Consider the following 13,997-nt stretch of genomic DNA (forward strand, 5'->3'; position numbering starts at 1 on the left):
TTACCCGTTAGATGGAGAGCTGGCTGCACATCTCCCTCCTCTGAGAAGGGGAAGTAGAGTGAGAGAGAAGGGGAGGGAGGTGTTGCGCAACAACACCTTTAAACCAGGGTTTTTCAACCACTGTGCCGTGGCACACTAGTGTACCGTTAGTCAGTTGTGCCGTGGAAATTATCCAATTTCACCTACCGTTTTTTCAGGACTATGAGCTGTTACTTTTTTCCTACACTTTGAACATGCGGCTTTTCTGTGGATTTTTCTTCAACCACCAGGGGGCTCTCTAGCAGGAAGTGAATCATTGGAAGTCAAAATTGGAAATCAAAGAAGAAAGTGCTCATTTTCATTTAGAACAAACACATGCTAGCAGCTATGCTAGCAGCAGGCACGACAGAGAAATGTTTTCAAACTCGTATGATGCAGCTTCTAAGTTGAGGAGTATCGATCTGGAGGGAACTAGAGCCGCTGCACGTAAACTCGGCGTGAACAAAACCGGATATGGAGACGGAGAACTGCGTCCTTAATATGTCCAGCAGTTATTAGGACGCAGCCCTCTGCTGCCCTCTGCTGAGTCCTTATGGGAAACCGAGAGCGGCAGAGATACCAGCGGCCTGTAGCCTGGTGCGGCTGATATATGTACGTTTCCGGGAAGGGGGGGGGGTTCAGAAAATTTGAAGGTACGGTTTAGTATGGTGCGCTCATAGACCGGAAATTACAGTAATTAGTCTTAAAATATTTTTTGAAAACGAATTAATTATCTGCAAATAATGTCATCTTTGAGTGTCTCTGCTGGAGTGACTAGCAGCGTAATCATGTAATTTTATTACCACTAGATGGCAGTAGGTACAGAGCATTTTACATTAAAACCAGAGAATTAGTGATGCATGAACGTTACTACATTCATGCATCACACACCACAGTGTTGTGGCACTGTTCAGGTGTTCAGGTGTATTTTTGAAGTGGACATGTTAAGTGCAATTTGAAATAAGAAATGTAAATTATGATAAAAATAATTCTTTGTGTTTATTTGATTCCTATTCAAGACACTTTGATAATAGTGACTATATATGTAATATAGGCAACTACAGAGTATCTTTGTTTACATTTTCGGTTGGTGGTGTGCCTCGTGATTTTTTCAATTAAAACAATGTACCTTGGCTCAAAAAAGTTGATGAGATTTCTGTTGATGACACTGAATGAAAAGAGGCTCAGCTCCTGCTCTTCACTGACCCTCCCTTCCTCATTTCCTTAGTCTAATGTCCAGCGCACATTACAAGAGTTGTCGGCCCATTTTCAAACCCTGAGAGACACATTAGCCGACAGAAATCCCAGGTATAACGGTTCAATCGGGTTCGTAGTGCCGTGTGGTGTCCAGCCACATGGGCACAAAATAATGGCTACAAGTCCAGTTAGTTAATTATTATCGTTTATCGCAATAATTTTTTAGACAATTAATCATCCAGCAAAATTTGTTATCGTGACAAGCCTAGTTCAAAGATGTATTTAGAGTTTCTTCTCCTCATTTTCAAACATCTAGACAGAACAATTTCAAGTGAAAGCAACAGAAGAAAAAAGGAACATAAGAAGATTTAGAACCAAAGAGTGTTTAAAGAGGAAATAACTCAGGTTTTCAGGCCGAGGCCCTGAGCTATACACCGCAGGGCGAACCGAGGGAACGGACGATATCCAGCTCCACAGTTACCGGAGGGCACTGAATAAATGTGGAAATAGCTCTAAGACTACATTTATTTATTTATGATTTAAGGCCATATTCCCACAGAGAATGTGATAATGCTGATCATCTTAAATTCCAGATTTCTTTAACAACACAAGACATAAACATCCTGCAAGTTTAATCAAAATGGATGCAATTACCCTCATATTTAAGCTTAGAGTTTGATTTTTCCAACAACTAAACTTTCTAATGTCTAATAAGCTTGAGAAGAATAAGCCAGTACCTGTGCCAGTCTGGGACTGGGGTGCCCCAGGGCTTCGGCTTGGGGAGGTTTCTGTTCCTCCACCTGGCCGTTCTTTACTCCATCCAGGGCGGTGGTGGTGGAGTCCAGGCTGGCCTTGGGAGTGGAGCGAGGACTGGCTTGAGGGCTGGTATCGTTGTTRTTGTTCTGCTTTATCATGTGACTCTTTAGCAGGTTGGGAGGTCTGGGGAAATTATTATATTCAATTATATATAGTTATTATGTTCAATTAGAAAATATGCTTAAGAGACTCTTGAGAATGTTTTTGGACATTGCCAAAACTGTTTTACAATGATATCAAAAAGTAACTCCTTTTTTGTCCTGCTTCCTGATATTAAAACATTCTTAAGTTATCCTGTTTTGTTAAATTGTTTAAATTTTCTAAATGTCAGAATAATTTTATTTTTTCAAAACTCTTTGTGACTTTCTTTAAATTTAGACTCATTATGTCATCAATCAGTTTTGGATGATGTTGCAGGTGGATAAAGGTTTGATGAGTTAATTCATGACATCAGAGCCACACTGAAAAGTTGAACCAGATTTAATGTCAGAGTGAAGAAAAAGATTGCATCATTATATACAGGGTATGTAAACCTCTGGTATTTTTTAAGCTAGGTTGAATTTGAGAAAAAAAATCCCTGTTATGTCCAGAAAGTTTCAAAGAAGTTTGATGTTTAATTCACTGATCAATCTTACTTGATTCCCTTCTTCTCTTTCTTCTCAGGTTTGTGTTTGGAGACTCTGCTCCTGGAAGCCAAGGAGATGTTGATGTATAGGACTGTCATAATAACGACGGGCAGATAGAAGGCAGCTATAGCCGTCCCAAAGGTCACTGCGGGGTTAGAAAAGAACTGGAAGAGGAAACAGGGAAAAGAAAAATGTATCTGTTCACAATCAGAGGGAATTAAGATATGTAAGAGTTAGATACACAGGCAACAATTTAAAATCCAATAAAAAGCATTTTGTCCTTACTTGACACGTTTACTAGATTAATATTGAGACCAAGACTTTACTCTGACTAATACAAACCATGTAGAGACTATACAGAGACTATTTTTGGTCAAAATAAAAGGATATTCTCACAAACTCAGCTCTGGTTGCATTTATATCAAATTTTCCACCAATTTTGAAATTGGATTCTTGAAGGGGTGGAAATAAAAAAAACCTCTTCCTAAGAATTTACCAGATATTATTCGTTTCAAATTGGCTTTTGGGTTTCCATCATCTATTCCCACTTGAAATGTAGAACAGTCCATGTCATGCTTCATGCTTCATGAGAGAAGCTTCACGCAGAAAGACTGGCTGGGATTCAAACCTGGGACCTTCTTGCTAAGAAAATACTGCCAAGTTGTTGCAAAATCATGGTCATAGTCAATAAATATGGTTTTTTTCCCATTGCATATCTTCCTCAAAGTCCTGATGCATATCTTTATTTTCCTGGAATCCACCATAAGTAGTCATATTTTTTTTCCAGCATTAGCGTTAGCGTTAGCACATACTGACACCAGTAGAATGGAAGCATTCGTTGGATATTTTCAGGATTTATTTCACATTGTGATGCTAACATTGGGAAATGTTGAAAAACCAAAAATAATTCATCTTCACTGGCAACATTGCTTTCGTTTAGTTTGATTGAAGTGTAATTTTTTTTTTATTCCATCATTTTCTCATAGAATACTGAAGATGAATACAGAAGCCATAGAAACATTACCACCATATTTAGGTTTCACCTCACTGTGATCATTAGAACTGATTATGCTATAAAAAATTTATATGAGACGAAGATAATACGAGTAAATATGAAATGCATATTTCAATTATTTCATTTATTATGAAACATGAACATAATTGCTTTTTTAAACGAGTAAAACAAATGCACACCAGTAAATCTGCTGGGGAGTACCTCGGATTCACTAAAGATGCAGCTTTTGGAGTGGCCTAGTCAATGTTGAAACATAAATCCTACTGAAATACAGTAAAATCACTTTCAAAAGGCCTTTCAGGTGATTTAATGACTTGGAACAAAATAATAATTCTTAATATCTTTAAAACATAGAGAATGTATTTAATGAAGTGACGGTCCAGTATTCTTTAAGCTGGGTTCCACTGAGCAGCAGTAGATAACTTACTTAGTGTCCAATTATTTAGAAATCACATTAGTTGCTTTCAGAGGGTGAAACCTAATGGCCGGTATGAACAGAGGTAGATGGGGCCTGGGAGAGGGGGAAATGCAAAAGTAGTTTTAGGATCTATTAACCTGATATCATATTTGCATTATACTGTTACGTATGCAAACCTTCTGTTGTTTACATAAGGACTGTAGTCCAGAGTGGTCATCTACTAATGACCTTCCATGTGAAACGTTGAGCAGATTAAAACCTGAGAAGCTTCTCCTGCCAGTCACTGTGCTGCACAATAGTAAAAATTGAGAGAGCGTCTGCTTGATCTACATTCATTTTTCATTTGAAACCACATGACTTCAATAGCAAAGTTTCAATGTTAGCAAAACAGCAATTGATCTTTTTGAAGCTGAATTGCTTTTGAGATGACAGAAACTCATTTTTAAGAGATCACGCTTAAAATATTGTGAGATCATAATTCTCAGACTCCAAGAGAAAATTTACTTCAAGGGACAGTATTGTGTATCTTTCAGACACATAGTGCCATTTTACATCACAATCACATAAAAGATGTTACCTTAAGTTGTTATAAAAATTATATATATGTAAAATATGACTTAAAACAAATTTAACTTTGTAATTTAATGCCTTGAAATTGGGTCTCTGTCTCTTTAAAAACTCCTGCTCTTTCTGAAACTCAATATTCAGGAAGTCATCACAACATGGCTCCTTTATTAACTCTAATAACATTTATTCATTGTTTCACTGAGAAGTAGCTACTATAATGAGCTCAGCAGCTCCACCAGGTGTTTGCTAATTGCTGCTGGCTAGTCTGAAGGAGCTGAGTGGGGGAGATTCTGGGSAAGGCTGCTCTGTAAGGGGGAAGCTTTGTGGTTTGTTCCCAAAAAGACTCGTGGTAAGCAACAATGTCCCTGTGGAGCATCTTCAGATTCAAACCATGAAAATCTAAATTTTCAATAGTCATGGTCATACTTCTTTCTTTAGTTTTTTCTTTTTCTTTTTTTTGCTTCTCCCAGACTCTGTCAGTCACTGTATCTTCAAGTAAAGAAACCCATCCATTTTATCTCTGCCATTGGCTCAATGAAGTGGACTAAATGTCAGCAGTTACTTTTTCTGGTTTATAGTTTTTCCTCGTCTTTAAGTCCTGGTTTAGGGTGAACGAGGAAAAGGTATTTCATGGTTTTCTTTCTAGAGACTTAAATTTAAGAAAATGGAAGACAAGACTTTTATTTATCTCCTTTCATAAACTGAAACTAATTTGTATTCATACAAATGAAGACATGACGTGAGTTATTTATTACAATAACTTCCTGGAAACTAACCACTCATAAAACCTAACTTTAAAATATTGACTTTTCCTCTTAGTAACATGGGACATTGACAGTCGTCCTTGACCTATAAAATGTACCTGAATGTAACATTCTCCTGCTGGTACTGTTCGCTGCCCGACAATGAACTGCCAGAACAAGATGGCTGGAGCCCACAAGATGAATGACAAGATCCACGCTGCAGCGATCATTAGTCCCGCCATCTTGGTTGTCCTTCTGGTGGGATACGTCAGGGGTTTGGTCACGCAGAAGTAGCGATCAAAGCTGATGATCAATAAGTTCATCACAGAAGCGTTTGAGACGACGTAATCTAAAGCTAGCCACAGATCGCAGACGACCGGTCCCAGTGGCCAGGAGCCAACAATGATGTAGACTGTGTATAAGTTCATGCTGAAAACTCCGATGATCAGGTCAGCACAGGCCAGGGAAAATAAAAAATAGTTATTGACAGTCTGTAAGTGGCGGTTCACTTTGATGGACAGCATGACCAATATGTTTCCAGTCACAGTCACAAAACTCAGAGATCCAGTCACCAAAGCAATAAAAAACATCTCCAAGGTTTTATACCGACTTTCAGGCCATGCATTGTTGTCGGGAAGAGAGCAGGATGTGGAACTGTTGGTCGACTCATTACATGAGATGTTGGAGAACAGGTCAGCTGACTGGTTACCCAACGACCCTGAGGGAAAAACCAAAGACAGAAATTAGAAGATGGTGGGGAACCATGAAATGTAGCTAAGTTTGAAATCTGGAATCACTGTCTGATATTAGACAGTGCCTCTACTTGTATTTCTGTATGCTTCAGTAAACAGATTAAACAGATTTACATTGAGAAAGGAAGGTAAATAATGAGACTGAGATTGTGGACAAGTGTTAGAAATGATTTAACTTACTGCATGGTTTCTATAATGACAATAAAGATTATTATTATTATTATTATTATTATTATTATTATTATTATTATTATTATTATTATTATTTCTGTTTTGCATTTCACTACTGGAAACCACCTGGAAATTAAAACAGAAAACCCAAAACATATCAGATCCCCAAACCCATCCAGTTAGACAATTGTATCATTGTACTATGGACAACCTGAAACAAACACCTGCTGTTTGCACTGCCACCAGGAATCTGATAGATCCTAAAACACACTGATATCTCTGCACACTTCCTTCCACATTATGTTTTTGGACACTTTGACAGACAATGTTCTACATGATAGACAGACACAGATAGATGAGTGACAGCAGTTTTAAAGATGGGAGATGCCTTGTGTGCTGATATTCATCTCAAAGGATGTGAAGACTGAGCGCACTGAAGAAACTGACTCCAGCTGTCAAACCTCAGACCCAGAAGGAGCAGCGTGGCTTTGGGAATGTTGAGCGGATCATGGTTCAACCGGTCTACATGTGTGGATGTGGAGAAAGCTTTTGACTGTGACCCTTGAGGTTTTTATGGTGGGTGCTGCAGGAACATGAGGTTCTATGAGGAATATAATCAAAGCAAGCAAGTAAGACTCGTTTCCAGTGGTGATTGGACTACACCAGTCCTGATATTGATAACATTCTGATGAAAATTAAAAAGATTGATCATATTTGATCTGCCTTAGCTTCACTTCATTGACTCCCTGTTAAATCTAAAATATTTATGTAATATATATGTGAATGTTCTTTCATCCTAATGTGTGTGTAAATGCACATAGAACTACTTTTATGAGAGAAGTCTTACTGCTGATTTCATCAGTTCACTCATTCATATACGTAGTTTCACCTTGAACTCATCTCTACTTACACAAAGAACAAAAAGTCTAAATCATTTTGAAGTCAGACTGAAATGTTCCTCATAACAGCATCAAACATGGATTATTGATGCCAAAAGCAATTTCCTCTAAACATTTTTAAAAATGGATGAATGAACATTATGATGATTTATTCTGAATGCACAACTTATTTTAAAATATCTCAAGAAGGTAACATTTAAGGTAAAAGTTTACAGCTGTCATCTTGTTCAAATAGCAAAACTATTTGATGGTCACATATGGGATAGCATCTAAATGGGTCCCAGTAGCTTTAGCTTTATGAAAGTGAATTTTTTTTTTATTCTACTTAGTTAATCCTGTTTATAACCATCAAACTTGAACTCATCTAAACAAAATTAAGTCAGTTGCAGTTTTTCCATTTTTTAATCAGGGGGTACTTACATTTTTAAAAAGGACCAGGTAGCTTTTTATCTCATAAGAAGTTAAATCATCATTTGAAATCAGCATTGTGTGAGTACTCTAGTTACTTTTTTATATTAGTCTGAAACCTTGAAGTTTTTAAAAGAAAAAGCAAAAAGAGGAAACGAAAATACTTTACAATAAGGAGATTTCCAGACAAAAAAAATAAATAAACAAACAAATAGAAGTAAAGTCACATTGTAGCCATACAGAAAACTACCTCTGCAAGAACCTCATGGTGAAACACTGGAACAATGAAACAGGTTATGTGGTCTGATGAGTGCAGATTCACCGTACTGCAGAGTGATGGGAGCATCAGGGAAAGAATAGCGGCAGATGAAGCGATGTCCCCATCATGCCAAGAGCCTACTCTATAAGCCTGTGGGGGCAGTGTTATGATTAACTCCCGCTGAGGAATCAGAGCTGTTACAGAGAGGCAACAATGGGATGCTGAAAAGCCAGCAGGATACATGGCGTCATGTACGCTCTGGAGGCAGAGAAGCTTTTTAATACCAACATTTAAAATATGAGAACCTGCCTAACGGGAGCCCCTGGTTCATATGCGCATGAGGTTGAAAATTATTAGCTTGGTTTGTAAATTAACAATACAACTGTTGAAATGATGTTTACATTCACCATAAAAAGGAATTATCTTATTTAAAATGTGTTAAATAATCCAGTTTTTGATCAGTTAGGATTTAAAAAATTTGTTGGATTTGCTGCATGCCAGAATAAAGACAGAGGGAACATTTTCTGTTTTCTATTTTCTTTTATGTACTTTTTCACTTAAGTATAAGCTTAACTTTTAAGTCTACGATGATGTCACAACTCTGTATGCTTCCATTTGATTTACAGCAATTCAGTTACTTAAAAGCAGTTTTGATCTAAATCAAAACCTCTAACGCTCCTTCTCCTGTGACATCACAGCAAAAATAAAAATAAGTAAGTTAAGACATCAGGAAGGGAACTATGGACTTTCAATCCAGGTTTGCTTCACTCTTGGTTCCCAATCCCAGCTACCTGAACTCTCCATCTTCATCTGTCTAATAAGTTATCTGCAGGTTCTCAGCGGAGACAAGCAGCAGCTACAGAATCAGCAGCTAATTGTTATCCATGTCAAAGCATCTGTCCCAATCAACTAAACTTAGATAAACTGCACCATAAAGAGCAATGAAAATCTTAAGTCAACCCACTGTTTCACCATATGGTAGAAACAGTTCAGATACACATTAATGAACCAGCAGATGTTCAGAACTGCAGAGCTGTCAGTCATTCCATACTTGGTTCTACAACTTATCTCCATCTGGAATGTAGTTTGGTGTGTGTGCAGGACCTGGTTAAAGATGAAGGCCAGGCTGCTGTCTTATCCACACAGGCTTCTTTCATTCATTCAAATTACATTAAAATGACAGCTAGGTGTAAATTGAGGTAAAATTAAGGTTTTAGGTCTTGTTCCCATAACATGTTATTTTTAGAAACATTTTGTATTTGTCTTTTCAAATTAGTTAACATCACACAATTTTAAAAACTGTCCTTAGCAATACAAGAAAACTGACACCAAGCAAATACACAACTTACAATTTAGTTTTCTTCCTCATTAGAATAATGATTGGTTCTTTATTAAAAAGTTCAAATTCTGAGATGATCCTAAAGTATTTGGTATATTAAAGTATGAGATTCTTGTTCAGATAGACATTTATTTATTTATTTATTTTTTTCATTAAAATGTAACCAAACTAAACCCTTTCCTCATGTAGCCCCTTACTTACCAGCATGCATGAACTTATTCTTGAATAGGACAGAAGATAAACTGCCTGGGTATGCCACAAAATCATAGGGTGCATAGGGTGCATCCAAGTTGCATTGGCTCTGGAGCCCCCTGCTGGAGTGGAGGGGAATTGAACTTGACACCAAACTGGAAATTTGGCAGTTTTGGAAAACGGAGCGAGTGTTTTCCCTTGGCTCTTTCTCTAATTCGGTTGTCAGTACGGATGGATAGATTAATTAAATTGTCCAGAGAGCTCCGCTGGTCTCTGCAGACTAGTTAAATGATTTGAGATCGATCTGGAATCTGCCTCAGGGCCCCCAGTCCTCTCTAAGCGCCTCATGATGAGCCTTAACGAGCCGCAGCTGCGGGGCCTGCACCTGCCGGTCACACCCTGGAGAGACGGATGAGGACAAAAACACTCAAACCGCTGCACACAGCTCTGTGGATGACAACTGTATGCCTTGTTTTGACGTTTACACCTTAAATTCTACAATATGTTTTTGTATACCAAATTGATTTAGAATATGAATACATTAGGGGACATAAGTATTTGGTAACTTTTCCAAGTTGCTCCACTTTCAAAGAATAAAGGTCAGTAATTTTCACCGTCAACCTCAGCGGTGGAAGACAGAATCTACAAGAATGATTCAGAAAATCACATGATTTATGATTTCCATGCAAGTTCAGACCTTGTGGAGGACCAGTGATCATGAGAAAAGGTCAAAGTTCAAACCAGAATTATACAGAAGGATCTGATCAATGATCTGAACTGAGGTAGGACCACAGTCTCAAAGGTTGCCATAGTAACACACTACACAGTCATGGATTCAAATCTTGCAATATTGGGCATCTTGCTATAAAAGACTGAACTACAGGAGGCTGGTTTAAGAACTATTATCCCACAATGCATTGTGTGATGCATCATGTCCACACGAGGCCTCTGCTGAAGGAACATGCTCTCTTCTGGTCTCTGGCATGTTGGTTCAGTGGTCACTGGTGTGTTATGCCACCCACTAAAAAATATCTAAACAATATTCTCAATAAGCAAATAGAAAACATTTTAGTGATTCTCTCTGAACTAAAACATGAGAAGTTTGGTCAGATTAACTTCAGTGTATGTAAATATCTGGCTTCAACTGCAGATAAATTTATTAGCTTATTCTTGTTGACAAGCTTAGCATACTGACATGTATTAACTGGGCGTAAAACTGGCACTGGCATCCCAACGCTCATGTTGTGTTTAAAGGCAGCTCAGAAAAGACATGTTACGACATGCTAACAACGAATTAAAACAGTTGGAAAGGCTAAAAAATGTGTGGGAAAAAAGAGCTCAGATAACGGGAGTGTAGGAGGAAAAAAACAAGCCTGTTTTTTTCAGTGAAAGTATCAATGAATGTCAATGCATTTGAAAATATGATTAAATGCAGTTATTGTGTGTGTGTTGGTTACCCAAATCACTTTTTTACACATCACAAATGAAAGGCTGTCAGTATTTGTGTTTAGTGAGGCTTTGATTTTTATGAAACACAGTAATAGTCACACAGATGCCTAAAAATGTTATGGTTTTATTGTTATCACTATAGCACCATAAAATTCTGTCATCAAACTACCTCCATATGCCCACCCCTAGTGGACTGCACATCAAAGTGCAGGATCATTTTAAACAATATACAAAATGTGAACATGTGTTTGTGCATCCCAAACATTTATTTACAATAAATGACAATAAAAATGTGCAAACAACAGCATAAAAGTTATTTAAAATGAGAAAACCAGCATAGAAACCAATAGGAATGTGAACAATAAGTTTATGATGGTTCTAGAATAACAGCTGTTGGGAGGAAAGATCTATGATAATGCTCTGTTATGCACTCAGGATGCCGCAGTCTGTCTGGGGATCCTGACAGGCTGATCCTGGGGTAAAGGTCATGATGTCAGATGAGAACATCATTGAACGTTGTGGTAAACGAAACTTAACGTTACTCGCCGTGTTTGGAGGAAAAGGAAGGATGAGAGTAATCCCTAGAGCAGCATGCCAACCATGAAGCATGGGAGTGGAAGCATAACGCTGAGGGATGCTTCTCTGTAACCGGGGCAGGTGACTGCACTGTGGGCCTGGAGGAACCTGGGCCGTCTCCACACCTGAACCCAGTAGAAAACCTCTGGAGGGAGCTTAAGCTCCATGTTGCCTAGCGACAGCCCCAAAACCTGAAAGGTCTGGAGGAGAACTGTATGCAGGAGTGGACCAACACCCTGCAGTGTGTGCCAACCTGGTCAAGAACTCAAACCTCTGGGATTGTAAAACAAAGGTTTCTGTACCAAATGTTAGGTTTTATTTTTTAATCATATCAAATTAGTTATTTAATGCAAAAAAAAGCTGATTAATGGTTTAAAAATCATATGCTTTCATTGTTGATGTTTGTAATTTTTTACAAACCTCTCCATTCTTTGCAGGTGGTGAAAGATGAAAAATTGCCTTGTGAATCTGAGTTTAAAGGAGACTTTCAGATAGCTTCAAATTGCATAAAAATTGAACAAACAGAAACTTTTGTTTTTTTGGACACATCCATACACTAAAGATAAATAGCTAAAGATCCTAAATCCTATAATTAATCGAACAAAAAGTCTCAGCCTCATCCAACTCTCCAACATAAATACAAATTGACTTTCCACCAACACGATCCAAGGAGCAGGCTGCAGAACAGGCGGATTAGAGATGGTGACAAATGAACAAAGAAGCCACAACGATCCACTGGGCCATTTAAACATTCTGCAGCTCTGACTGCTAACATGCTCCAGGAAGGATGGAACACCGTCCTATCAATCCTCTCCTCTTATCTCACTAAATTCCTCTTCACGTATGAGCATCATATGTCACACGCCCTGCGATTTCTGCTAAACCATGTCAACAGACATCTGAGAGCAGCTCGTTGTGTTCAAACATAGATTTTTACTCTGAGTCTGGGTTTAGATTGTGGATTTTTACAAGTTAAACAAAGGAGGATAAAATTCATCCTGTTTTAAGCCCTGGGTTTTCACACCAAAGCAAGGAGGGAATAATGAGAAAGGAAGCAAGATTTTTAAAAAAACAAGAAACAAACTGGTAACGGAAAAAGATTATTAAAATGTAAACCAATAAATTATGTTTTTCTGATTGGTTCACCATTTCTGCTGCGTTTGTATGCATCATGGTTCCAGCCTCCATGAAGAAGAACAGATTTTACATATTGCGCTGAGAAACAATAAAATATAAAAATAAGAAAATAACAATAACAGCACTGTTTAGATTTTGATCTTTTCCAAGAAAAATCAAATAACATGTCATATCTTCAATTTACTAAAATTCCAAAGATTTTAGTAAATTTTCATAAAATCAGGATGAACTGAAGACATCTCAATGGCAGAGTTCCTACAAATTTACCATGTAAAGATTCCAGATTTAGATTTCAATATCTGCCCAATGTTATTAAAATTATTTATTGAGTCATTCAGCTTTAAATAAGTGATCAATAATGTAATAAACAAACAAACTGAAAATTTACAGACTGAGATTTAAGATGTAAGAACAGAAAGAATGAAGGACATGAAAGAGTGAAAAAGGACACAAGGAAGAAACAAACAAACCTTTAGATATCTAGATATGTAAAACTCTAAAAATACACACATTTTCTATACACAGCTTTCTTTTTCCATGCTTATCCATGCTAGAAATGTGGTTGATTAATTTCCAATTACATACTCTATTGTTAGATATTTTGCATCGAGCAAAGATAAATAAATGCTAAATAATCTGTTTTTGTTGGGATATCACGACGAGAATCGTCTGTTTGTAGCGGGTCGTTCCAGCACAGCGGGGCCACCGGAGCGCACCTGACTGATTCTCACACTTTCAGGTTTGAACTAAAACCCGTCACTTATTTCCACCAACTCTCCCTCTGCTTGTTAAACCGAATAAAAAAGGTTTTGTACTCACCGCTGAAGTTCCAGTGAGGCTGAAAGCCTCCAACTTCACTGCTTTCATTAATCATGTTTCATGGCAAAGAGCGAAAGACAAGTTTTCCACTCAGGCTCCTGCCGCCTCGACCCTCCGCTGGAATCAGAACCGAAGTTTGGACTTTTTTCTCCTTCCTGGAGCTTGATTCTGTATCAGTCCGAGTCTTTAACATCTAATTAGGATCGCAGTGATTTGAGCTCCATGCCATCCAGGCGCTGCGCTGCGCTCCGCTCCGCACCGCTCCGCTCCGCTCCGCTCCTCACCGCGCCGCGCCGCGCTGCGCTCTCTGAAAGGAGCAGCAGAGAGATGCAGAGACTTATGATGTCATTTTCTTCAGCCAATCCTTCATGACTCACTGTTTGGATATTAGAACTCTCATTTATACAGATGCTTTTCCAAATCTTCCCGACATTCATGCACAAACTCCGGGGAATTGTCTATCCATCCTCTCGGTTGTCCCGGATTGTTTTACCCAACATTTACATCAAGCTACGACCAAATCACAGCAGATGTTCATATTCTCTCACCCCTCTGGCAATCAAATTCAGCCTCTGTCAGGCAAACGCAGGCGAAAC

General features: G+C 38.2%; 1 protein-coding gene across 2 annotated transcripts in view; it reads right to left on the reverse strand.

Annotated features, from left to right (window-relative positions):
- chrm4a (cholinergic receptor, muscarinic 4a) overlaps positions 1 to 13,670 on the reverse strand; it is a 33,594-nt gene extending 19,924 nt beyond the window's left edge. The window contains exons 1-4 of one of the 2 annotated variants that reach the window (XM_008430160.2): positions 13,402 to 13,670; positions 5,520 to 6,118; positions 2,667 to 2,821; positions 1,953 to 2,154 (exon numbers count right to left, since the gene is read on the reverse strand). In XM_008430160.2, coding sequence (XP_008428382.1) covers positions 1,953 to 2,154; positions 2,667 to 2,821; positions 5,520 to 6,118; positions 13,402 to 13,456 — 1,011 coding nt within the window. In that variant the 5' untranslated portion in view covers positions 13,457 to 13,670. Of the gene's footprint in view, positions 1 to 1,952; positions 2,155 to 2,666; positions 2,822 to 5,519; positions 6,119 to 9,429; positions 9,638 to 13,401 lie in introns of those variants that run through there. The other variant, XM_008430170.2, reaches the window with a different exon arrangement.
- Between the last annotated feature and the right edge of the window lie 327 nt (positions 13,671 to 13,997).

The sequence above is a fragment of the Poecilia reticulata genome, linkage group LG2 (assembly GCF_000633615.1).
Source record: "Poecilia reticulata strain Guanapo linkage group LG2, Guppy_female_1.0+MT, whole genome shotgun sequence".
In the NCBI taxonomy this organism is placed as follows: Eukaryota; Metazoa; Chordata; class Actinopteri; order Cyprinodontiformes; family Poeciliidae; genus Poecilia; species Poecilia reticulata.